Source organism: Brienomyrus brachyistius, chromosome 10 (genome assembly GCF_023856365.1).
Source record: "Brienomyrus brachyistius isolate T26 chromosome 10, BBRACH_0.4, whole genome shotgun sequence".
NCBI lineage: Eukaryota > Metazoa > Chordata > Actinopteri > Osteoglossiformes > Mormyridae > Brienomyrus > Brienomyrus brachyistius.
The window spans coordinates 14,270,857-14,298,647 of NC_064542.1; the positions used below are offsets into that span (position 1 = coordinate 14,270,857).

Consider the following 27,791-nt stretch of genomic DNA (forward strand, 5'->3'; position numbering starts at 1 on the left):
ATTCAATGTGCTAATTTGAAAGTGCATTCAAAAGCTTTCACATCAAAATGAAAAATGGTAATACTGTAGCATTGACAATACCTTTAGAGTTACCTCTCAGGTTTTTTGTATAAGAATAGGTGCACAAAACTGAACACAGCAAACTGTCTTACAGGCTGATGAATATCTCAACATTTTAATAAATGTGCAATGGACCCCTGGCCTGGCAGCTGCAAATGAGGGAAACAGCCCCGATTTTGTTGACAAGGACAGTGTTGTGGTGTTTGGCCACAGGGTTATTCAATCTGATCCAGCTCTATCTGGCCGTACATATTACAGATCATATATTTACACTCATATGCATAATGAGGCCAGATACCCAAATGATGAATCACATTCACATGTGTAAGTTGTTTATCTAGTTCAGTATTGGAGGAGAATCAGAAGGTGTAGAATATATTAAAGATATCGAAGGTGATTTTGGAATTATTTCCCTCGTGACATTTTAAACACCATTGAGAAAGTATTTTTCAACGCATAACCACATTCCTGTCAGCCATCTAAATGAAATGATTGACTTGGCTGTATTTCCCATAACACCTGAGATGGCTGCTCGCATAGGTAACAGACAGGAGACAGTAGGAGGAAGAGCATGCTGATGTAGTTAGCGAGTGCTGGGAGATGCCAGGGATGGATTCCGCAATTCACGTTTTGTCCAACAGATTGCTTGCAGGTGTTCTGCTAAGATGAGCAATCTCTGTTCAGCGGGGGCAGAGACCGAGAGATTTTTTAGCACAAAAATGTTCTTCTAATGCACATTGGGTCACACTGGCTGATGAGACTGCCAGTTTTAAGTGCAATCAAATACTGCCAATAACTTTATTGGGAGTTATAAATGAACATTGCTCCTTGTCACAGTGCCAGTACTGGAGTTAGCTAGTGCATTAAATCACCGATATTCCTCCACACAGTGACTGCAGCCCAGGTTGTTTTTCCCTTAGCCACCCAGCATGCTGCCACCCTTATGTCAATATGCTTTTTAATAAGCTGTTCTTTCTTCACAAATGAGTCATCAACAATGATCACAGATGCAAACAAATGAGTCTTTGATGAGTAAGGCTAACAAATGAAGTCCTTGTCATATCTGTGGTCAAAAGTCCCACGTGATGGATGATGTTGATGGCGTACATCACAGCAGGGGCTGGGCTGAATGTGTGATTTTCAGTTAGCACGGCCCCTAACACAGCCGCTAAGCTCTGAGAGGTGTCAGTGTTATTAGGTATAAGAAATGGTTTGGAAAAAAGACCGATCTTACTCTCTTCTACGTCAGTTCATCTTTGCATCGTAATATATGCAGCATTTCAGAGATGCATCACGTGATTTGCTGTTCTGAAAAAATCCCCATTGAACGAGTTCCTTGTGGCAATTCAGAGATGTCATTTGTCATCAAAACTGGAGGCTTGTGTGAACTCCATCGATCAGAAGCACTTTGAGGTCGCTACAGCTAGAATTCTGGTCTCACTTATTGCCCAGTGGAGCATTTAATTGGCCATATGCCCATTTCTCATCTTCCTGGAGAAACAGTCTTCTGTTTACACCGCACTAATATTTTAATTGCATCTGTTTAACACTTCATAGCACGTGATAAGACTTTAAAAATGAACTCCAGCTTTTATTCCTAAAAGCAGACTCTTCCATGCATCAGTAATCAATTATGCGGCTTCATATTTGAGGCAAATATTGCCGTCTTGTTTGGAAACATTCTACGGTAGAACATCAAACCACCCATCTTTAAATAGGGTGCCGTTAAATCAAGGAGTGAACTACACTTTTTAGTACGTTAGAAGCTATTAACAAAGACTGCGGTGTAATCAGCTAGGGTCTGCCATGGCTGGCAAATAGGAGTCAAAATCAGTACTATTTCTGCATAAAGAAGGAGGAGGAGCCATCAGCCCAGGGACACAATGTTATTTCAGTCTCATCACAAGCCACTTCTCGTAGCCGGAACAAGTGTGCCTCCACAGAGTGGCACTGGGAAATTGCATACATGTTGGTGCTAACTGTGGACTGATAATACTCAATTATCTATGCATGAGCAATAAAACACTTCTCATTAGTACTGAAATAAGAATCTCGAAGTGCAAAAAATTAATAAAAATACTGTTGCCACAGAATCGTGTTGAACTCGCCCGACAGCAAATTAAACGCACTATCAACACATATTAAGGCCTGATTGCTTGCAGATATATTCCCAAACAAAACAATGCATGCTTTTTCAGTGCTGAATGCATAACAAGTTTCTTTTCGATACGGTACAATGGAAGAGTGCACATAAACAGTTACATAGTTGTCATAATAAATTTAGAAGTCAGGGAGAGCCAGTAACAGTAGTTGACAGTGTAAAATCAGTAGCATTTCAGTGGTCACTGCCTGAGAATGCATTTATTCTAATGAAGCACCCTATTCTCTAATCCTCACACAGGGCACTGCATAATATATAGTGACATTATGGATATGGGGAATATTTCTGTGCTAAGGTTCAGTTCAGGAAAACAGAAATGAAGCTAATCAAGATGGTACTGGGGAGCCTCCAAGCTGGAAACATTAACATTAATTCAAAGGCTCCATGAACTGACTTATCTTTTTACCAGCAATGCTCCAAGTGTACATATAAATAAATATGAAATTAAATCGAATAACAAAAAGAAACGGCACAGCTAAGTCAAAACAAAAGACAGATTGTGGCAAAAACATGTCAGCCAGTATAAAAACAGTCAAACAAGGAGCAGCAAAACAAAACCAAGTTATTTTGGATGGTAGTTTTCCAGGTACTATTTGATTCAGACCTTTGAATTCCAAAAAAACACCACACTTCATCAGATTACAATGACAGTGTGCCTGATAAGATGGCATGCTCTCTATCCCAAATCATTGGCATGGCATTTGGAATGGACCTACCTGAAACCAGCAGGCCCATCCTGTCACTTCTCAGTCACCCTTCACTGCAGTTTATGGTTGCTATCCTGACACTCAAGTGGCTGTGAAAGGGTTCTGTGAAATCTAGTTTTCCAAGTTTGTAAGCCTGGCTGAAAAAGCAAACGCGACAGTCACCATTAATTCCATGTGTTTGCCTGCTGAGACATCCAGCTGTGTTTGCATGTTGTAAAATCACATATGCAAAGTAGCATTGCTAAAGTTTGGCATTCGGGTACCATTTATTATCAGCAATGTTCTACTCGTTCTACTGAACGAGTCAGACGAACCTTGTCATAGAAATAAAGAGAATTATATAACTACATGCCCTTCCACTCTGTTCTGGCACAGCTCCAAACCAAGGTTTGGTTGATTTTCTCACCAAATATTGCTTCTAGAAATCTTGTATTGTTGGGTGTCAAATGAAGGAGGAATCCATCCATTTAGCTGGGCATCACATGTTTCTTGGGTCCACATCACTCTCGTTTGTCTCACCAGAAATATCACAATGAACCAGCTACTGTGCTCAAATTACAAATAAACTTATGGTAAAATTTTGAATACCTTCAGGACCTCACGTCGAGCTTACGCTTCTCTGATTCTACTGGAGGCGCTTCAGGTGGAAGTGTGGAAATATTTATAGTGACTCTCTTCATCAGAGAAGTAGATAAGAATATCATCAAAGTAAACTACCGGCAATTTACCAAGCATATCCCACAGCTCATCACTAAGAAATGCCAGGAAGTAAATAGGAACGTTAGATAATCCAAAAGGCATAGTGAAATATTTATAGTGCCCAGATGTGGAAAGTTGCCTTCCATGTAAAACCTCCCCATATTTGGATAAGATAATCACTACTCTTTATATGAAGTTTATTGTAGATTCTTGTCTTCTTCTCTTACTCTAATGCAGTGCTCCTCAACCTTTTTGCACTGCGAGCCAGTTTTTAGCATGCCAGCTCAGTGCGACACTATATTAAGAATAGGTGTAAATTAACACTATGATCAAATGCACAGTTTACTCTGCAATTTATGCCAATCAATGCCTATCGCACACATCTGATTGGATGTTTTAGTAACTTTTAAATTAAGCATCTGTGGTTTGTCTTCTTGGATTGGCTGAGTGTTCACTGGTTTTGCATTAAGCATTTGCAAACCCAAGACCCGTTTATATAGGTTAATTATAGAATTGAGGTTAGGACATCTGATGGTGGATCAGCATATACTCTATGAGTTTACTGGTTTGAAAACTCTGCCTTTGGGATCTTTTCAGAACTTGCTGTGACCCAAATTTGGGTCACGACTCACGGGTTGAGAACTGCTGTTGTAATGTTTTGGGAAAAAACGGTGAGGGTACTAGTACTTCACTATTATAATGTTAAGCCTCCAATACTTAATGTCTGTAGTCCACCATCCCATTTGTCAATTAAGAATAAACTGGCTGCTGCAGTGGAAATGGAGGGATAACAGATCCCAGAGTGATGTTACATATTCCTCCTTGACTCTGGACTCTGGAAAATACAGATGGTAAATGAATCTTCATGGTAGTGTGGTTCCTGGTATTAGATCAATAGCAAAATCACAAGTGTTTTGGAAGAAGTTATAGGCTGGCCAGTGTTTACTAAAAACCTCCTTAAGATCACTGTATTATGGAAGGACAGCAGGTGAAATAGCATGAACATGTTCTTCCACATCACTTGCAGAGTGTACTGGCAGTTTCTCTAAAATCTTCCCTGTTGTCCATAATATGTCAGGTTCCTGAAACCGGAGGCAGGGAAGACCTGAAACTCAGTGGTTATGATGTGTCCGGGTTACCGTGAACCGAAGTTCCTAAAAGAGGGACTCTCCCAGCTTCATTCAGACAGGAGCAATGATGACAATGACCATTCATGGCCTTACAGGCTTCCTATCTAATTCCAAAATTGTGTTAGTGCCAGGCAGGTGTGTACAGGGAGTTTCCATTCCCGCACCAGTCTAGTATCAATTAGGTTCCCTTCATATACTAGAGTATGTGAAGGCTGTGGACTTATGTGACACCTGCTTCCAAGTTAATTCTACTGAAATGAAGTGGTATTACTAATGAAAGTGAGAACAGCACTACTCATAAGGGCCCACAATATTCCCATTGTGTGGGGTGACTCACCAGTTCGAGTTCCCTTTGTTCAGAATACAAATGATGACCATGTAATCCTGCATGAATGTTCCTGAGGCAAAAACTTGGTGGGACCTAAATGCATAAGTTGACTGACTCGGGGCTTTATGATGACAGTGTACCAGATTATGAGTCTCACATCTCCCAAGTGTGTGTTCCCTTAGTAAATTATCAATTGTGACTGATAAAGCAATGAATAATTCCATGTCATCTGGACAAGAGAGGCCCTTTTTTAAATTGTCCTTCAAACTCTGACAATATGTTATTGCTAACACTGGCTGACTCCAGTTGTGTTCAACCTAATCGTATGTGACATTCGAGACATTCCATAGACAGCAGCACATCGGTCTCTCTGTTAAAGAACCAACAACCTTCATCCAACTGTGGTGTGGCTAAGGACAGTTCAGAGACACTGGACAAGCTTATTCATGCTAGGATGTCTGGACCCTGCAGCACCCAGATGACACTTGACCCAGCAAGAGCATGTTCTGATGGTAAAGAAATTGAAGAATGAAGTTAATGTTTATTAAGAAGGTCTTGGCTACTACAGGGCTGACAAGAAAACATGAAGGATGAATCTGGGTTCCCATCAAAACTATACGAGTGGGAAACTATATGGAAAATAAACTCTATCTGCTAATGGATGTAGTGGCTCTGGATTCTGGGTTCCGAGCTGGCATGGCCTCTCTGAAAGTGTTTCCGCCGCTTCCATGCGAAGTCATATGTTTTTATTAACCATGGGTAGATTTTCCCACTCCAGTGAGTTCATAATATGATTCAGTATTCTGTCACAAGGGGTCCGGGTAAAGAGATAACAGTGTTTATTCTCTCAAGATTGTTGGTTTAATAGAAGACTCTGGTTAGTAAGACAATATCAATCCAACATTCTAAAAATACAAACCGATTCATGTGTGTGTTTGAGAGGGTGAAAGAAGACAAGACTAAGCAACAGGATAGCCAAATGAACCAAGATATGTGCCATTAAGTGCATTACTGTTAAGGAGGTTAAATGACTACTGATCACTCCTATTACTGCTGTAAGTTATCATATGGAGGGTAGTGGGACGACTGGTCTTCTCTAGCTTGTAGCTGAAGGTGATGAAGGAACTGCTGTATTGGGCATGACAGCAGGAAACTGAAATCCAGCATAGGACCAGTGTGTGGCAACATGCTGTGTGTCACTCCTTAAAAGCGTATTGTTACTGTGTTTATTGTCTTGTTCTTGTTGTTATACAATCGGTCAGTTTGCTCACTTATCATTCATGATTCTTTTGCTCATCAGCACAACAATTCAACACTTTTAATGTGATGGACCTGGTGTTTGTAGATTCATCTGCAAACAGTATGGTATCACCTCGGAACACCTGGAAACATCAAGTGAGGAAATGGCAGTGGGCAAGCGTCCAAGTATGGACAAAATTGTGTGTGCGTCAACCTCCACTGGCAGCAATTTCCTAGCCAATGTCTAGTCACTGGACAATAAACTGGATGATCTCGGGGGATGAAGGCGTTTCCGAAGGCATGTGAGGAATTGCTGTGTTTTCATTTTTCCCAAAACATGGCTGACCGCCAGCATGCCGAACTGCACAATCCAACTGGAGGGTGTTTCATCTGCCACACTGATCGGACTGAATCATATGTCAAGGAGGAAGTGTAAGCTTTCTCATAAATAACGTGGGCCGCTGATGTTGGGTCTCACTGTTCACCAAACCCGGAGTATCTGCTGATTCTTTGTTTTTATGACTGCGGTTTATATTATAAGGAATACTGACATTGCACTGAATGAATTTCATAGCATCACCACATACAAAAATGCATATACTAGGGGATTTCGCCTCACTTAACCTGTCTGACCTATTACTTTCTTTTTACAAGCGGGGGCTGAATCACGTGCAGCTGGTCATGAAAATGGTGTGGTGTCGGACCCGGGACGTGGGGGAAAATCTTCAGGTCTGTTTTGTTTCAGTAGACTTGACTATCTCCAGAAACTTATTCCCTGATATAGACGAATGTGACACTCAAACCTCAAAGGATACTCCTTAGTTTTAACATTGGTAGGGACCAAATCTGCCCCAGACCCTGTGCCCCCATAAACATACATGGTACTTCCACAATACTGGGACATGTCTCTACCATCCTTACCTAAGTTTACACCCTTGATGTTACCAGTCACCAACTTCATAATAGCTGTATATATGACTATGTACCAACCAAAATCTCCGGAGAACTTCCTAAAAGAATACAAACCAGCACAAGAATATTTCAGTCTCAAGACGGGTAGACGTAAAAGTTCAACCATGAACTTCATGAAGCAATCAAAAGCTGAAAATGACAGAACAGCAACAAATAGTAATTGCAGTTTGGCAGTACCCTTCACACATGCCAAATATAGAAGGGCATTCAGACATTTATAGATTGCAAACCGGTCACAAGTAGTCATGGACACCAGAAGCTCTCTTGCAGACAAACTGAAAGCTTTCTATGCCTGGTTTGAGCTTGCTAAAAAGGAATCTCCTGGGCGAGCTCCTGCTGCACTGCATGACCCTAGTTTTGCTATTTCTGTGGATGAGGTGAAGAGGACTTTCAAATTAGTCAACATCCACAAGGCAACTGGACCAAATGAAGATTCAGGTTGTGTTTTAAAAGTCTGCAGCAACCAATTAGCAGCTGCTTTTCACTGACAATTTTAAAGTCCCTCTGAGATATTTCAGAGTTCTCACCAGCTTCAAAAGCACCACCATTATCCCAGTCTTAATGACTGCTGCCCAATGCCACTTATTTCCATTGAGAAGAAGCGCTTTGAGAGGCTGGTGCTGGAACATTGGACCTCCTCCAATCTGCTTAGCAGGCCCACTGATGATGCCATATCCCTTGCACTCCACAACACTCCCGCCCACCTGCACAATAGAAACTGTTATTCCAGGCTATTATTTGTGGATTATAGATTGACATTTTACATTGTCATCCCTTTCAGATTGACTACCCAGCTCCTGGAACTAGGACTTAATGCCATCCTCTGCAACTAGATTTTAAACTTCCTCACTGGCAGACCCCAATCACGTGCGTGTCGGCAGTAATTGATCTTCCACCCCGGTTCTTTCCACAGAGCTGCTTTCTAAACCCCCTGCTGTACTGCCTTTACACCAACAAATGTGTGGCCCAACACAGCACCAGTTCCATTATAAAATTTGCTGACGACACCACCATCATAGGCCTTATCATAAACAATGGAGGAGGGGGAGGAGGCCAAGCCCCCGAGGTAGTGCTTTCTTCCAAGCGGTTCAAGACCATAAACACCATAAACATCAAGATTCAGGCAAACTTTTTGTCCAAAGGTCCTGTGACTACTCAACAAGTACTGATAAAATCTACACTTTAATACTAATATTGTTACACTGTCACGGTTACATAATATAACTTCTGCTGCAGTCACTCACACTTTATCTTACTTCATATTGTAATGTCGCACATACTACAGGATCATTCTTGGTGTCTGCTGTGTTGTTGTTATATATTGTTACTTATTTTCTGGACACATGTTAAGAGTGAACAAGCAAATTAGAATTTCAGAGTAATCAGTAGACATGAAAATAAAATTTTGCTTCCTCCAGTTCTTGAATCCTGAAGCAGCATCATCCCCATATTTTTGTCCGCGTAAAGCATGTGCACTCGAGGCTGCTAAAATATCTCCAAAATTAACATCCACGTACGTACAGTGTTATATAAGGATAACCTGAATTACAATGTATAAAAAGCATGTCTAGTCATGGAGATCTTTGGCGGGAGCCCTTTGTTAAGCCAAACCACGAAAAAAAGGACAAGGGAGCCTGGAAGAAACGTTTGAGGGATGCGAGATAAGGGCAGCAGACAGGGCTCTTGCTCCTCCAGAGTGGGAGGAAATGCACAAAGCAGGTGAAAGCTGTGGAGGTGGAAGCTGAAACATAGTTTACAGCTCCACTTAAGCTGTAACAGACCCCCACAAGTCAGCATGCGATGAAAAGAGCTCTCAGCTCCAGGTGACAGCAAGCCCAGGCCATTGGCTGGTGTAAATTATGACGCGTCCGTCAAGTTGGCGATTTTCTCCGCATGCGCCTGTTCGGCGCCGTGTGGCGTCGCACACACGCACATGACCGTTTCCATGCAGACACTGTATTGTCGCTTAGCGAGTGGGTGTACCTGCTGGACTGAGTGTCTGTGTAAATGAGCTGCTTGGCATTTTAAAGCTTTGTTTTTTTTTTTTGTAAAGAGCGAATACATTCTCATTAATGGAGGCTGACTAACAGCACGTTGGTTCATCAAGGTGGATAGAAAGGGGAGCCTGACGAGTGTGAATAATCAACCTGCGGCTGAATAATTTTTCGTTTTACCTATAAATTTTGCCTACCAGCTGCGATTTATGCTCAGAACTGTTCTTTACACAACTGATCAATCCATCCATCCGCGTCCTACTGTCGAGATTTTATTAGTGGGCTTAGGTTTGCATTTCACCTTCACCTTATTTCCAGCTCTATTTCCCTCCATCTGATGTTCAAATGTGAGAGGGGAGATCAATACTTTCTCCCTGAAGCTGAAGTGTGATTTTTTTTCCCCCTCTTCAGACTTCAATCCAAGGATCAAAACGTCTGCACCAGACAGGCCTCTCGCATCCAAACGTGTCTTAAAAGACAAAGAGAGGACATTAATACTGAGAGTGTGTCACTGCAACACTGCAAAAATACACGTGGGGACACACATTTGTACCCCCTTACAATCCCTCGGCTGAGAGTCTCCTGCGTAATTGCACGGATGCTGGAAATGCCTTATGACAAGGCGCGTCCAGCCTGATGCCAAACCCTCATTCTCGGTCTTGTCACGTTGTTTCCCAGCCTGGCATTGGAAGGCTTTCTGGTGTAGAGCTGCTGCACAGAGGGTGATAGATGGCCCGATTTAACTGTTTGCACACACGGAGGGAATACCAAGCGCATATCTCTCTGGTGTGTAGCGGTCTGGCTGGTCGGCCCATTTCCTCCTAGGTGCTAGTGTAGGAAAATACTGCAGAGTTACTGCTCGGTGGTGATAAACTAGTAGTCCACCACATCACACAGATCCATAAATAAAGCAAGATAAATACATGTCAGTATTACTACTGAGTCGAGATTAACCAATTACCTTATGGGGAACTTAATATCATGCACATAAACATCTATGAGGAAATCTATCAAGTAGTCAGATTCAATTTTCCTGTCCATTTTTGATAGCTACTTTTCTAATGCAGGAAGATTACCTAAAGCCTATCACAGAAATCGCAAGGTAGGGTACAAGCTTGGAGCAGATGCCAGCCCTTTCCAGGACACAGACACACACTTGAGCACAAGCCAATGGTAATTCAGATATATCGATGACCCACTGGGCAGTAACTGGCGCAGAAATGCATGTAAACACAGGAAGAACATGCAAACTCCTCACGCAGAGGCTGCTGATTTGGATTTTTATTAACGAGATAACATGCTTTTCCTTAGCGTCAGGATTAATTACCCGATGTACGAAAATGAGATTAGAATTCTGTGCAGCTCTGCAGTGTCCAAGAACCCCTGTTGGCCAGTCAGTCTTATATACTTTGTCTCACGAGAGACAAGTAGAACATGACAAACTGGCTCGTGGGTTCCCGGTTCCTCTAAAAAGCCAGGCGTCAGCCCCTTATAATGAGACTGCTCACTGCCGCAATAACAACAAAGGTGTCTCTCGGAGCAATTCTTAATGAGTTAAAAGGTGGAATCACATTAACATCTTTAAACATTGCTTTTCTTTTTTTATCGTTTAATTATTGGTTTTTGCTCATTCATTATAAAGCGTACCGTTCAAATTCTGCTCCTATAGGCTTGCAAAGGTACAATGTGTGCTAAACAGGCAAACTGTCCATAGCCAAAAAAGCCCAGTATATTTGTTCTGCGATTAGCATTTTTTAAATTTACTTTAGGAATGCTGAAGTTTGGCCAGGGATGTCGTCGTCCCAATGGTTGCACAAATGACATCCTCAAGGGTTACCATAAGCCAGTGTCAGTTTGCTGCATGTATTCTCCACGTCCTTCCTAACAATGCTTGTTAATCATTCCATTTTCTGCCAGTCCCCCCCCACCCCCCCCTTCAAAATCCCCTTTAATTGTCTGTGTAGTGTTATGAGCTCGGTATTGAGGCTTTGCTTTCAAGCCTCACCGCATCTCCGTCAGGATAAGCCATAGCTGCGAGACAGTGATGAAGCAAAAGGCTCGTTATCTCGAACAGAAATTCAGAATTTTCTGTTATTTATTTATTTTCAAACAAATGACTGTCTAGGTTGTCTTAAAAAGACCAATTCGTATTTCACATTTTCACAGAATTTTCAGCAATCATGCATGTGATTAACTCTGAAAATATAATAGGGTAAATTTAATTCTTTTTGTTTGGTCTTAGCCGAAGAAATACATATAATAATTAATGTATACAATATTTATATTATATAACATATAATTAATGTAATAAAAACCTGATACAATGTATTACATTAATAAGTGACAGACACAGATACAATGTTAAGTATTTCATGTTATATAATAAGCAATCTGTCAGGTTTAAAAGAATCTGACAATTGATTTAGAATTACAACATATACTGTATAGATTACAATTTTCCATGCATTTCCCTTATGGAAATCTAGACTTGACTGTTATGGATCCCATCCATCCATCCATCCATCCATCCATCCAGCCATCTTCTAACTGCTTATCCTGGCCAGGGTCACATGGAGCCAATCCCAACACTGGTTATGGTGGGGGTACCCAGTATACCTTGAACAGGATGCAATTCCATCACAGGACACATATACAACCATTCCCTCTGGGCAATTTGGAGACACCATTTAGTCTAACTGCTGCTTTTTGGACTGTGGGAGGAAACCTGTGCAACATGGCAGAGGTGGGACTCCCAACCTTGGAGGGGTGAGACCACAGTGCTACCCACTGAGACACTGTGCCAATCACGCATGCACAATACATGCAAAAATGAAAAAAAAAATACAGTGTGAAACATTGCAGATGCAGTGATTCTGTTCACAACAGTTTCTGTGAGTGGGGGAGGATGAGAAATACCATGACATTTCAACATAATAGAGGCAATTGATTAACGCTTAACTACTACTGCCAATTGCTCTGACGTGTATCGTATGAGACTACAGCTGCAGCAATATGCCAAATATTAACAGTGTTTCTCTTCATCACAGATCACTGAATAACCACTGAGTAAATAATTCAATAACCATCACTCTGATACAAGCATCAAGATGCAAAATTTTCTCATTTTAAAAATCAAATTATATTTATTTCATTACTTTGCTCATTTAGGCTCTATGTTTATTATGAGCTAATCTCACTGTTATGGTGTGACTAGGAACAGAGTGTTTCAAGTACAATGCACAAGTAACGTGTCTGGTTTATTCACTTTTGTCTAACTGGAAACATTGGTAGGGAGCATGCCCTGATTACAGTGTGTTGCTGCACCCACTGCACAACAAACCACCACAGGGATAAGAACCTGAGTGCAGCCTTGGCTATACCTCAGCACCACACTGTCTGGACCAGTGTGAGGTTTTTCCAGTGACTGGAAAGCCAATCCTGGAATGCCAACCCCCAAGTTATTTCCTGTAAGTTGAAGGACCCCTTTGAAGGGCTGGATTTAGATTGACATCATATACCCAGGCTGATGCAAATGCGGGTTAATGGCCCAATGGAGTAGGATCACTTGGGGCATTCATGGGATTTGAACCAACAACCTTCCAATAACTGGCACAGATCCCTAACCTCAGAGCCACGACTCCGTCCAGCAAAGTGAATGGAGTGGAGACATTAAATGGAGACATTACTTGTTTAAATTGATTTCTCAGTGATATTTACATGTATGAGCTTTCAATTATTCACCATTTAAAGAACACAGTCACACAGTCTACTTTGTGCAACAGTTGCACAAATGTGGTATGTGTGATAATTATATTCTTTACATCGCTGATGTTGCTAATGGTAATTTGAATTAAATTTAAAAGAGAAGTATTTTTACTTTGTGTAATGGATTGACATTTAATGTTGTATCAAACATGATATATTACAATACTGTAATAACTTTATATAATGTAGTCATTTTCGACATATTAGTTGTGAGCAGAATGATATTTTTATATACAGATACTCCTAATAAAGGGGTTCAATTCTAGCAACCGGCTCATAAGTTAATTTGGTCGTCAGTCGAGTATCATTAATTCCTGAAGTCCAATCGTATATTACCACCAGAACATCAATGTTTCTCTGACTTGCCATTTTCTAAGCAATGGTACAATGTCAAAAAAACACAGAAAAAAACATGGCAGACACTGTTATTTGCATATATACTCTGATACCAAAACACCGAAGAACAGAAACAAGGCTGCCTGACACTGTATTGTAAAATGCTGCCGTCCTTCGGACGAGATGTAAAACTGAGGTCCTGACTCTCCGACGTCATTGAAGACCCCTGGGCATCTTTTGAAAGAGTCTGTTTGTAGACCTCTGGGCATCATGAAATGAGCATGCAGTGAGTTTCTCATGAATGGCCAATGACCATGGCTAAGGTAAGACCAACCAGTATATTGTATTGTCTCCATGGAATACAAGATATTCTCATTCAGCAGAAGGTGAATGCCTTTTGGTGACCAGTTATGTTTGCTTTTAACACGCCACGCTGTCCATGCGTGAATCTGGCAGCAAGGACAATAATTATTATGATTGGTTCGAAGAGTGCATGCAGAGCTCATGTAAAAGGAACAGCAGTGAAGTTTTTCACATACAGTACACTCCATTATCTTGAAACGATCATTCTAATTCCAATGCTTGCTATGTTTTGTTCCCTATGACAGAGTAAAAATCTTTTAGTGTAATATATGGCCTTAACCCTGCTGACTCTTATGGCCCTTGTGATGTGAAAATTGCAAGTGTATAACATGCAATATCAATATTAATACTACAGATTGTGCACCTCTGTTAAGAATGATTGTGACTGGTGGTTCACTGTACATGCAGAGGCTGCATAATGAGAAGCGTGTAAGTTTTCCTTTTGTATCAAGCAACAAATGAAGTGGCAGTACGATGTGTTTGATTTAAAATGATTTTATTTGACACTGCACGTCCTCAGATGTTATCATTGCACCTGTGCACATGGCAGTGTCAATGCTGAAATGATTTATATCATGCAACCCTACTATAGCATGTATGGCCCACATGGAGAACTTAAACAATTTGTCCCCCCTTCCCATTTTTTGCTTTGATTCCAATTGTCATTGTTTTTGATTAAATAATTCCCACCGTAACCTATGATCCAAATACTTCACTTATGTTTAATAAGTAAATGTTTAATATGTCTATTATGACTATGACTAAGATAGCCCTGGGTCTCTTTGTGACTATATGATATATATATATATATATATATATATATATATATATATATATACATACACAAACACACACACATATATATATATATATATATATATATATATATATATATATATATATATATATATATATATATATATATATATATATATATATATATCAATCACACACTGCATCAACAAGAGCGTAACCACAATGGATTGTCAAATCAATTACAAACTTCACTTCTATGAGTCCAATATGCTGATTTTTGCAACTGCGTTTATAATTGTTTGTGAATGGGAATTTTAATTAAATCATGTCCAATCTAAATATCATGTTCTGGGCAACTTAAATGACACTGGAAACTAATGACACTGACACAAATCCATCCATTTCCCCTTCGATCTTCCAGTTTATATCAGAGCAAATGAATGATTGTATTCCCTTCATTGCTGCTAATTAATAGGTTGCAATGTTTTAAGTGCCAATAAATTAATGACACACCATGTATAGTAAAATAAACGAAATATGTCCAAGAATGCATGATTCTTCTCAACCAAATCCATTTCAGAAAATTATGAATTAACCATCAATGTGATACTATGTACATGTTAATGTAGCCCTCAATATGTTCTACTAGTGAATGCACTGATACAAATCGGCAGGTAAGAACTGAAAAATCACAGTGAGATGAACAGAAAAACAGGACAATTGTACTCTTTTCATCTTAGGACACACTTGATTCATCCAAATCAGTGTGTATTGTTCTGATTATGTTTGTGGACTTAGCCAAGACAGCGATTAATTTTCTTTCATATAAGAGCCTTTTTGAACGTCGAATATTTCATTGGAAAATGAAAAAATCAATTTCCCCGTATCACTGAGGGGTGGCTGGAGTTATCGCCGTGTATGAGAATCTTGCTCCACTTTGACACGGCAGCCTGTACCCTGTTATAGGTATATTCGTATAGAAAAATGTAGCAAAAAAAAATGATCAGGTCTGACTCTTCGGGATATAACACTGAAGATCTAAATACTGTAAGTGTTTATGGAACAATAGGTGCATCATTTGGAAAACAACATTTGGAAGTGTTTGGCCTGTAGAAATGCGGCTACGTGACATGCAAGCATATGAATAGGTGGAGTGGATGCTTTTCATTATTTTGTCCTTCATTTCAGTTTTGGGCCTCTTGATGGGTGCATGATGAATGTTGTTTTGTTGCTTGACTTCAGCCTAATAACCTGCTTAGACATTTATGAACAGCCTTACAGGCTATAATTCTTTTAGCTCAACAAAATTTATGAGCAAAACCGTAACGGTATAAAGGTTTTTTTAAAATGTAAACCCTATTTTTTACTCCTGTTAACAAAACATGTTCATTGTTTTAGATAACTAATTGATTGTTATTTGCTTACAATTCATTTACGTTAATCCATGTGATACTTTATCAGGACGAATGCACCTTTAGCATTGAACATATAGTCCCCACAATGTAATATAAACCTAATCCAAACATACACACACACACACACACACACACACACACACATGTGAATAAACATACGGAGATGCACAGTTAATTAATTCCATATGAAGAATCCATGTCCACATGTGTGCTATTAAACATATTACACATATTAACCATATTTTTTTCAAAGTATGCACATTTCCTCATGTAAATGATATTTGGTATAACAAGAAATGTCCACATTTATGGCGCTTACAGCTAATTGAGACTAATTAATTAAGAGCTAGGAGGGAACAAAACCCAGTACACCCTTTGGTCTGCAAGGCGTGAAATTAGCCACCTGTGCAATAATATGTAATTATGCCCTCATCTTCCATAACTGCTTATGCAGCCTAAGGTGGTGGTGAGTCTGCAGCCTGTTGCAAAAGCTGCAGGGAATGTGACAGCATACAGCCTGGAAGACAGTTCAGTCCCTCATAGGGCTAACACACACTAACTGTATGTCTTTGAACTGTGGTAGGAAACCACAGAGTTGTCTGTGTTGCCAGGGAAACGCAGAAAGAACGTGCAAACTACACACATCCATAACCCATCAGGTGCTGCAGCGTGGTGCTACCCACCACAGTGACTGTTTACTTCCTTTACAGTGGATCAACACATGAGCACCGTATTCCGTTTTGGTTTTCACCCATACCTGTAGGAAATGAAGATGGGCAGGGGGCTAAAATGCTAATTCACTGACAAGGCAGTAATCAGCTGAACGCATGGTAACTGAACCACACCCAAACCCTTTACAGTTCTCCCTATTTAGCCTGATTCTGATTAGCATATTGGTCCAGTGAGCTGCTCATTCCACTTCGCTTTCTCATTATTATTGTATTGCCCCTGCCCATTCACACAAACTGACATATGATTAACGTGGACATGACGCTCTGTCTGCCCAGGTATCCTGTTTCCTCATCATTACTGATTACACACCTGTACTAATTATGCCTGAATTCTAAAATTTACTATGAACTCATAATGGCAGATGCGGGAAAGATCCTTCAGAATGGAACAGTGAAGGTGTACTGATTAGGGGCAGCAAAAATACCCTCCATCCATCCATCCATCCATCCATCCCTATTTGTCCTATGCAAGGTCTTGGGGGTCCAGAGCCTTTCTCAGAAACCGTAGGTGCAAGACATGGAATAACCCAAGAAACCATCGCAGGATACACATGGCATTCAAACACACATGCACACCTATGGGCCCCCATGACATCACGGGGAGAACATGCCAACTCCACACACATGGAGCCAGAGCAGAACCTTAAACCCTGATCCTAGCAGCAGAGTCACCATGCTACCTCCAACGAACAGATCAGTAAAAAAATTAGGAACAAAATCTTCAAATTGTCACATTTTCTATCATAGGTTGCCAACAACACTTTGGAAGTAATGCTTATATATCCAATAATTCCGTAGATATTACCTTAGCTAAGATGAACTTAGTATGGGTTACACAGACATCCTTTGTCATTTTTACCGGACAGCTCGTGATTATAGAACTATATGGAAAGTTGTCGAGGTGAATTCAGATATGACACATCTACCTTTCATATATGAAAAGCTGTTTGTAGTTAATTAGGGAACAGAATGAGACATCAGCCACTGTTCTCTTCCTTAGTGTCCCAAAAGACTTATTTCACGCTCCACTGATTGCCACCCATAAGGCACAAAACGCAGACACACACACACACACACACACACACACACACACACACACACACACACACACACACACACACACACATACGTTTGTAATTATATCTTTGTAGGTACTCTCCAATCATTTCTATAGGGAAACCTCTAATCCTAACATGATGACCTTAACCCCTACCTGGCCCTAACCTTAACCATAAGTAACCAAACAAAATGCAACACTGTTGCCATTTTTTGGTTGCATTCTCAGATCTTTGTGGAGACCTGAAAAATGGTCCCCACAATGTCAAAATAACAGGTTTTTATTACATTGTGGGGGACAACAAATCCACACACACACACACATGCAAACAAACATACAGAGATGCACAGTTTATTAATTCCATATGAAGAATCCATGTCCACAGGCGTGCTAGTAATTATTTTAGCACAGAATTGTTTTTTTAAAAAAAAGAAATACAGAAATTCAGAAACTTTCCAGTAAATAAATTTATGAGGCAACGGACTTTGGGGAGAAACTGCGTACTTTGAATTACAACTAGCATGATGACCCCGTATTATGGTAATACACCGTATTACCCCAGAAACAGCCACTACTTTGCTATTACACCCAACCGGAGCAATTACACGCATTTCTTCATACTCACTGCAACCCAGGGTACAGATTGCAAATAGATAAATGGACTGGGCCATCATGGGATCAGGGGTTGTCAATATTTTAAGCTCCTTAGATGTATAATAACTCATTTGTTTACTCATCAATCTGGTATAGCCATTAATCAATTCATATTCATGACACTAGTATTGCTCTGTGATATTGAGCACCACCTTGAACATATATTCTGCAAATGAAAGTCTTCCAGTACCTGCAGATATTGACCGTCCCTAAGTATTACTGATGTGAAACACTATTCAAAGATTGATCAAAGCAGACATCAAAACACTTTGCTGCTTGATTTGTGTTTCTTCAAAATACATCATTTTCAAGCAAATATTTATACACTGCCGCACAGAAACTATGCTTGCAGGAACAGGCCTTTAAATTTGTGCTTCCTCAACTACAGAAATAACCACAAAAATACACTACAGTTTCTCCCTGTTCCAAATTGGTCATTCTGGAGGAAGTATCTAATATTAACTGATTTCTTTGGGTATAAAACACCTGTCGCCTAAGTAACTGGTTGTTGTTTTAAATATAAAATCACATCAGGGAAAAAAATAAACGGAAGATTTCAAAATCATTTCTGCCTATTTTATTTATTGTTGTCACAAGAGACAACTAATGTCTGATATTACAGAACACACACATAGACACACAGACGCACACACATATGTATGTATATGTATATATGTAAAACGCATTCTTAAGTCAGCATGTATTTAGAATCTCAAAACCAAGCTTCACTTCATGAAAAAGGCATGACTTGGCATTATTTAAAAAATGTGTAGCTTATATATTTACAGTACGATTTGGACCCCCCCCCCCCAAAAAAAACAAAAAAAAAAACCAAAAAAAAACAAAAACAAATCGAGCTGACAGTGATTTTTTTTTTACTGTTGCACATTTTAAGTCCCTCACAGACTACTGCTCATTATTTAAATTTGGTTAAGAAGGATTGTTGGACTCCAGGAGAAAGTTAATTGCACCTTGAAGTACAATTAGTATGATGATTTATTCATAACTTATTACTTTGGCATGAAATTTAGTACTACATTTATTGCTTCCTTCCATCAATTGTAATTTTTTGCCCTTCCTCATTCTCCTTATGAATAGCAGCCTGGACTCTGACGACAGAACCAATGTGGGACCAGTGGTTATAAGAATGATGTTTAAACATTCATAGCAATTTCTACCCAGAACAATAGTAGCCCACCTGTTCACTTATCCCATCACTCAACGAGGTTGATTAACAATGACACATTCCTAGCACGTTCATTTTGGAATCTCAGCCTGTAATGTTTCAAAGCAAAATTTTTAATTAACTCCAAATCTTGACCTGCATTTTAATGACCTGCTCAGTACCTGATCTCCCTAATGTCTACTGAAAAAAATGTGTAGTTTGTTTGTAGATTTCTGATTCAGTAGTATGCGAATGATATTAGCAGAAGAATCTGCATCCTTTGTGGCGTCCATCCATTCATAATCGCTTATCCAGTACAGGAACCACATGACACAGAGCCCTTAAAATTTGTAGGCATGTATGAAGTACAATTTGGTATATCAGAGCTCATAAATGTATGACGTCAATACCTGAAGTTAGACTGGGCAATAGATTACTAAGGACTCTAGTCTGATATTTGGTGTCACAATGGTTACAAGGGGACAGTCTTTCTACAAGCAAGAATCCAAACAAGCTTGTAGATTCTTGGGCGTGACTGAAATGTGGTGTGGTGCCTTTGCTGGATGAGGTATTTACAGTAATACATGGAGGAGGCTACTTCTCCATAGGATGGAGCTGTGGCCTGCTTAGCTGAAATTTGTAAGATCTACACAATAGATATTACCTTGTCTAACATATTTAAAGTTGTCTGTCAGATGCTTTGCTTGGTGATGGCCAAATGAAGCTTCATGAACATCAATTTAGCTCTTTTTTGAATAGAGAGCACCATCTGGTGGTGTCAGAAAATACAGCAATTGGTTCATGAAGCTTCATTTGGCTATCACTTGCTTTGCTGTCAATATGGTGTTTCTGGGAACTAAGGTGTGTCACAGACAATGCTTTCCTAAGATGTCACATGTAGAACCTCCAGTATTTTAAGAGTGAAGCCAACCGAACATTCTAGGTGGTGTCTCTGCAGCTTTCTGACTGTCGGCCATCTGCTGACCAAATAGCTCTACACCACACTAAGCTGGTGGAAAAGACCTATGTGCGTGGACATTTACCTGTGGGGCATGATCATAAACAGTATGACTGTTGGTGTATTGAGGTCTCTATGTGTGACACAGAGTGTGTGTAGAATTGTCTAATGAAACAGGAACCGTCTTGTAAGTGTAGCAGGGTTGTTACCAGTACTGCTTGACTTGCAGCGTGTAATAAACCACAAACCCTTTGAACTGAATTAATGCATTCAGCCGAAGTGTTTATCTTAAATTAAATAGACCAGAAACCAGAAATTGGTTTTCTTCAAAAAAAAAGAAAAGAAATGAGTTATTAAAAATAGTAACTAGCATGGAAATGAAACGATAAACATGCAACAGCAGCAAACAGTTTTTCACTGATGAAGTACCTATAACTCTATAAATTATTTTAACTCTCGTTAGTTTCAGGCATTCGAAAACCTCAGCCTTTGAGCATTTTGTTTGCCAGCTCTCGGACCCCCACCCACCTCCCCCATCCTGGCATTAAAGCACTAAATTACAAAGGAATTACAGTGTCTCACTGGGCACTGTTGTGCCATCCTGCCTCCAGGATGTGCATTGGCCTCTGTGTGTGTGTGTGTGTGTGTGTGTGTGTGTGTGTGTCTGTGTGTTTATATGTGCATGGGTGAAGCTTTTATGCCTGTAACATTAGGGACTGACTTGGTTAGGTGTGTTGCCATTTATCATTCTCCCTAAGATAAATGTCAAGTAACAGTGGTTCCGAAATGAATTAGAAAGTATGTATGTGTGTATATATATATCAGTTTACATGATATCACATTTTACATGATACCTTTATGATTATTCATTTCCGGCTTCGGGATGCACGGAGGAATGTCCACCTGGAACTTTGCAAAAGATGCCAAGGGAGAACAAAGCAAAGCATCCGGTCCTTTCACAAAGTTAGCTATTGAAATGTCAGCGCTTTCCAGAACTGCTTAGGTTTTCTGGCTTCTTCTTTCTTATCTTAATGTTGCCGATATCTCAAAAGCAAAAATGCTTGACCTGTCAAAATAATGTCACGATAGCTAAAGCATTTAGATAAAGTTTTCGTGTTGTATACATCCTAAGATAGGCTACCAGCTTAAAACTACCTTGTAGTACATAAGCAGTTTGCCCGGATCGGTCCCTGTCTTGTCTTATCGGCTGTTTCCCAGTTTGGCCAGCAGGTGTCACTAGTCATTCTGTTCAGTTCTGTGTTTAACTCCTGTCACAGTCTCTAACATGTGCCCCAGTTCCCTGGGCCTCTTGAATGGACTAAGCAGGTGGCTGAATCATTGTGCTTCCCTGCTGACCAGAATCCAGCTATAAGTAGGCTGGACTTGGTGCCCCCTTGTTGACTGTGTTTCTTTTCAATATTCGTTCTTGCTTTTGGTGTCATTTTTCCTGGCTTTCCCTGCTTGTGTCCAGTATTGTAGTTTTGTCCTTTATTCCTCGTTTTTCATATGTAACTCCTTGGCCATTGTGTGTTGGATGATTATTATTACTCTCACCTACAGATAGTTCAGGTTGCTCTAAGTTCCCAGTATTTGGTTGATTGGTTATGGCCTGCACATATTCCTTGTCTAACCGTCCTCTCTTGTATAAATATGAGCCTGCCTATGCTCTTTTCATCAGTTCATCATTGTATGTGCTGCTTGACTAATCTTCCTGTCTGTTAGTACATACTTTCGTTTAGATCCTTCATGGTTCTCTTGCTTCATGTCTTTTTGAGTTTTGTTTGAAAATAAAGTTCCCTGTACTAGTAGCTGCAAGTGGATAGTCATCATTCACCGTTCCATGTTGCAACACAGTTAGAAGTTTTAAAAATATGAATGTTTACATATTCTTTCACCAGTGTGAAAGCAGAATGATGAATGTCTTATAACGTCATTTAACTTTCAACACAATTCACTTCACGAAATTCTTGTTCATAATCTTATGCTTCCACGAGCATGTCCCACACTGTTGCTGGAATAAACAGAACATTCTAAGAAATATGCATAAATATATCGAACCATTTTCTCAGTCAGAAACCTTCAGCAACCTTCCTAAAACTGTGCAAAAAAATTGGGCCACTTTACAATAAGGCTCACTTTAGCCACTTGTAAATGGTAGTAACTCATTAATAAAAAAGAAAACGGTGTTATAACTTGTTTAAAATTGTCTATTAGTAATTTACAAAGTCTTACAACCTAATTAATAACCAGATTATAAACCATTCATGAACCCATTATATGGGTAGCTTTATTGTAAAATGGCACCAAAAATTGTCATGCACATTTCAAATTGTATACAGGGTAGTGATTTATAGTAGGTAAAACTATACTGCAAATGATATCAATGCTGTTTGCAATGCAGTGTACAACAGTAATTCATGATATTTTATTGGCCTGCCTCAATTTTCAAACATAAATTAATCTGTTTTTGAGTCATTACCAAGTATCCTTTTGCGTATATTCATCTCAAAGTTGTTTTAACTTTCATGTTTACAGTTTCAGGTTGCCTCAACTTGACTTGGCTTATGTAAGGGATGCACAGTGAAGAACATACACCTTCTGCTTATTATCACCAACCTTTACTGCTTGAATGTCACCACTAATAGAGCTTTTAAGCTAGATGTGTTTAATGCACTACATACATGGTACCTGACATTAACCTTCTGACAAATAGATTTTAAATCAGTCTTTTGGACCTGTGGGAGGGAGTATGTCAATCATTTTGTTATGTACAAATGTGTCTGGCAAATTATTATTGCATTTTTCTGTGTTGCTGTGAGTATACTGCGCTGTACTTTTGCAAAGATCTTCCTACATGGCAACCAAATTCTGTAATATACACCAAATTAACATATGACTGGACAGCAGGATGTTTTGGTGAGTTATCGTGTCCCAGTGTGTTGCTTCAGTATATTCCGTTGCTATCTGTCGCCTGTCAAAGCTTTCAATTTACATGTACAAACTGGTTTGATTCATTTGAAGGTTGCACACGGAAATCTCCTTCCATTTAATTCTGATCAGTATTATTTGCAAACCCCTCATTCATTCCACCTCACAATTTCCTTCCAGCTGCATCATTTTGCCCAGCAGGGGATCAGAAACTGCCATCCCTCTCACTGTTCGGTAGGTCCCGGCCTGTGGAGGTTGGGCAGGTTTGAAATACATCAGTTTGCTCTGCAAAAGAGCACCAAACCCCAAGATTAAATGTGTTTTCAGGCTCATGTTGTATTTTCTTCATAATACTTTCAAGACAAACAAGTGATACAAATCATAAAGTACTTAGATATAGTCTAACAGCCCCAATGTTAGCATGCACAATAAATCAAATCGGTGCTCAAGGAGAGTTTAAAGGACAACATGAAGAAAATGGATGACCTGAATCAGGTAAATCAGTGTCGTTTAATGAAAACATAGGTCCTTTATATTCAGGAGTTATTTTGCAGATAAGGGTGACAGTGATTTATGCAATCTAAACAAATTTCTTTAAACAATGATGAAAGAGAAAAGTAAACTATCTGTGTCATCACAGCCAGGAGCTAAAAACAACTCCGCAGCCTGCATATGAGCTATTAAAAAGTTTTCAAGAAATAGTTTTGATATTAAACAGAACATGTTAACATGTTATAAAAGCACCTTTCCCAAAGTAAAACTGACAAGCGTGAAAAAATAAATGATACACAACTGTTGAATAAACAGTTTGACATACCTAGACATATTATCAGCAGTATGTCACAACAACATGCTATTCATTTCATACAGTCAGTGGCGGAACAACTATATACTGGGTCCTGGGGCAAGAATGGACCACGCCCACCCTCCCCCTTTCCAAATTCAGATGAGTTGCAGATGATGAAATTAGTACCCTCCAAATCTTGTTCCCATCATACACTGCAGTATTCATCAAACTCCACAGACATGATTTTTTTGTTAAATGCACACCTCGACAACAGTTTGACTACAAAACATTACAAACTATTGCATTTCAAATTTGTTTTAAATATTGTACCAAATACTTTTTGCGTAATGACTATCCACCATAATAAGATTATCTAGATAAAAAGGAGAGATATATAAGTAGCCAGTCAGAAACTCATGTGTTATGCATGACATAAGCACCTTAATCCTCACAGATGTTTAATTTCATGATTTGGTGTCAGGAGGAGGATCATTGCTGTTGGTGTGGCTGGGGCCTACCAGTCTCTCCCCCCCCCCCCCTCCCATGCAGTCAGGTAACTTATATTTCTAAAGTCTGATGGTTAATGAAAAATCACACCACAATTTAAGAACTTTCAATAAATTAATAATTCACATTGTATTTTAGAAATATTTTTTGTATATTAGTATTAAGGTTGAAAAGCAATTTTTTGCCAGCATAGTGTGTTGGATTATTATTATTTTGCCCAGTTTCTTTCTGTAACAGGTACGAAAATGTCATTACGATTTTGTGTTGAACCACTGAGCTGGATGCACGATTCACTCCAAAATGCTTTACCCCATGTATGTAAATATGTTATGAAACACAAAGGCGTACACCCAAGCTTTATTTTCACCATGCGCACATGTTAAGAGACCCAGATCCGGCGAGTGGCCCAGACGGACAGAGACCACGCTGCGTGCTGCGACCGCTCATGTCAGCAGCCGGTCCCCATAGCGACAGCGAAACCCGAGAGAACAGCTCTCTCTCCACTCAGCCTCGCACTGCCCATGTGGGAGCCTCCTACTCAAACAACCTCCATTACAATTGCCTTTTTTAACCAATACTAGTGTTTTTGTTTACATGTAACAGCTCCGAAAGGTTCCCAAAAAATCCATCAACAATGTGTTAATGTCGCAGATCTTTCTTTCACTATCTTTCCTGTCTCCATTCATTTTTTTGCTCCCCTCCTTGATAGTCTTGGTTTCCCCGCTGTCTCTCGCTGAACCCACTTGATGACTGCTTGCCGCTTATTTATTTCCTCCTTAATGTCCCTACTAGGTCTTTACTCCATTATTTTATAGATGTCTCTCACATCCTCTCAACCACACCTTCTTTGCTCACCTCCCCAACTCCCCTGACAGGCATGTCTCATTCACAAGGCTATGGATTAAAAAAATTTATAAAAAATGCCCAGATAAAACAAGTGGACATCGTACACAGCGTATGAGTGAGAGGAAGAGAAAGGACAGAAGGAATGGTTGTCTTATAAAATGCGGGGCAATAGCTACAGGACCCTCCAGCAACACATCCTGTAAAAGCCCATTATTGTAATTCAGGCCCTATTCACTAGCTGCCCTGCAGTGACCTTTCGTGTTTCTAAGATGAGACCCACGGGAGCTCCTGGTGCTCATACTTGTTTTTTATCGAATTTGTCCATTCCGTGCCAAAAATGATAGCCCCTGTGACTAAGGAGACAAATGGATTCATTAACTCGTGTGAGGGAAAATACAATTCATTAATCTGAGTGGCAGGTCACACAATATGACAGATTACAGCATTAGATCCATTGTTATAACCTTTAAATTAGCTACTTTTGAAACAACTTTCTGATTCCGGTACTTTTCAGTTAGAAACAGCTGTGATTATATTGTACCATAAACCTAGCAGATTAAATATATGGCTCTCTGTTGAGGTCATCAAAAATAATTCAACTGAAAGTGAAAGTGTGTTATTGGACATTGTTTTGAATATACTACTTTACTCTTATCCTAATTCTAGTATAGCTGTATGACACAACTGCATAATAATTAGGCAGCTATGTGAATATATTACCCTGCTTATGGAAAGTGATATTTGATAGAAACTCGCAACAACAGCAACTGAAGAGTGACCTCTGTCGCAAGTGGATGCTGTTTAACACACTGTGTTGCATAAATGTTTCTTTTTAATCTGATCTCCCTTGACACCAATAAGTCTCTTTTATAAGTCCCATTAAAAACCACCAGTAAGTCCACAGAAACCAGTTTATACCGGAACCTTTTCTCTTCAGCGTCGTGGCTTCTATGTGATGCCTCAAATGACAGCATTGTTACTGTCATCCTGGCCCGTTTTCATGAGCACACAATACAAACAACATGCAAGGATCCTTCCAGAAAGAATTCTTGCTTGGTAATAAATGAGGCTAACAACCTAGAGCAACAGTGACTTACATTTAAAGTATTCCTGCTGTAAACCAGCAGCACAAGAGAAGTATTTTTTATTTTAATGTTTATCCTCAAGGCGATGAAGGATAGCTTTAATTATAAACGGGCACGAAATCGATCGCGTGCGCTATAGCTTGTCACATTTACCTGTGGCTGTATCTTTCAGGGTCACCATTGCAGAAAGTGATTGGAATCACATGTCTCTGGGTTCAATCTAAAACTGAGAGTACAGTACACATGCTAATGCTAATTAACCATGCATTTAGCTATGTTTTTTACGAGTCAATTAAGAAAATGCACCTTAAAGTTGCGTTTTTGTGTGACGGGCAACAGGCATTTGATTCAAACGACTGCACTGTCGGCTCAGAGAAGCGAGCGCCGCTTGGATGCTGAGATGCACTGAACCGCATCTTTGGTGAGAGAGCGTGCATTTGAAATTGGCAGTGGAGCACCGTTATCAGCCTGGTGCTACTTTGGAGTTGAGAAGATGGAGAGATAGCTGAGCTGACAGCATGTGATTAGTCATGTAAAGAAGAGGAAAGAGGGAGGCCTGGGAGGAGCAGATTTCAGGCACAGATCCTGGCCACACCACTATCACACCAAAAACATGCTTGGGCAGTTACAAAAGCAGTGGGCTCCGGAGTGTAAACAAACTGTCCCCCTGCGACAGGAGTCTGGCTTTGTTGGACGTGAAGCTTTGAAGGAACCCTACAGCTGAAGCCTAGGGAAATGCCAACGAATTTCCGTCACGTTACAATGTAGGTTTAGATACAAAAAAAAATCATCCAGTTTCTGCATGAACAATGGTGAAGATTGACAGTACTGGGGGGATGTCAGATGGAGAGAAGGACGCTGTCATTCAGGGGCTTCAGTCCCAGATGCAGATCTTCTTCTGACATTCAAAGCTCTTAATAACCAAGCCCCATCATATCTTTCTGAACTGCTTCTCCAGTACCAGCCTCCCTGTGCTCTTAGATCCTCCTCTTCTGGCTCTCTCCTCATCCCCCCCTCCAAATTCAAACTGCTGTTCGTCAATTGATCTCGGTCTCAGATTTGAAAATCAAGCTAAAATTTTTTCGTGTGCTCAAGCATATAGCCTTCCCTATTCATGATATGTTTTGCTGTTCTTTTATCTGTTTACT

General features: G+C 39.9%; 1 protein-coding gene across 5 annotated transcripts in view; it reads right to left on the minus strand.

Moving 5' to 3' along the window:
• frmpd3 (FERM and PDZ domain containing 3) overlaps positions 1 to 27,791 on the minus strand; it is a 112,057-nt gene that overhangs the window by 28,218 nt on the left and 56,048 nt on the right. For 2 of the 5 annotated variants that reach the window (XM_049027479.1, XM_049027469.1), the window contains exon 1: positions 9,598 to 9,724. The exons of the other annotated variants lie outside the window; for them this stretch is intronic. In XM_049027479.1, the coding sequence (XP_048883436.1) occupies positions 9,598 to 9,624 (27 nt within the window). In that variant the 5' untranslated portion in view covers positions 9,625 to 9,724. Of the gene's footprint in view, positions 1 to 9,597; positions 9,725 to 27,791 lie in introns of those variants that run through there. 5 annotated transcript variants of the gene reach the window in all.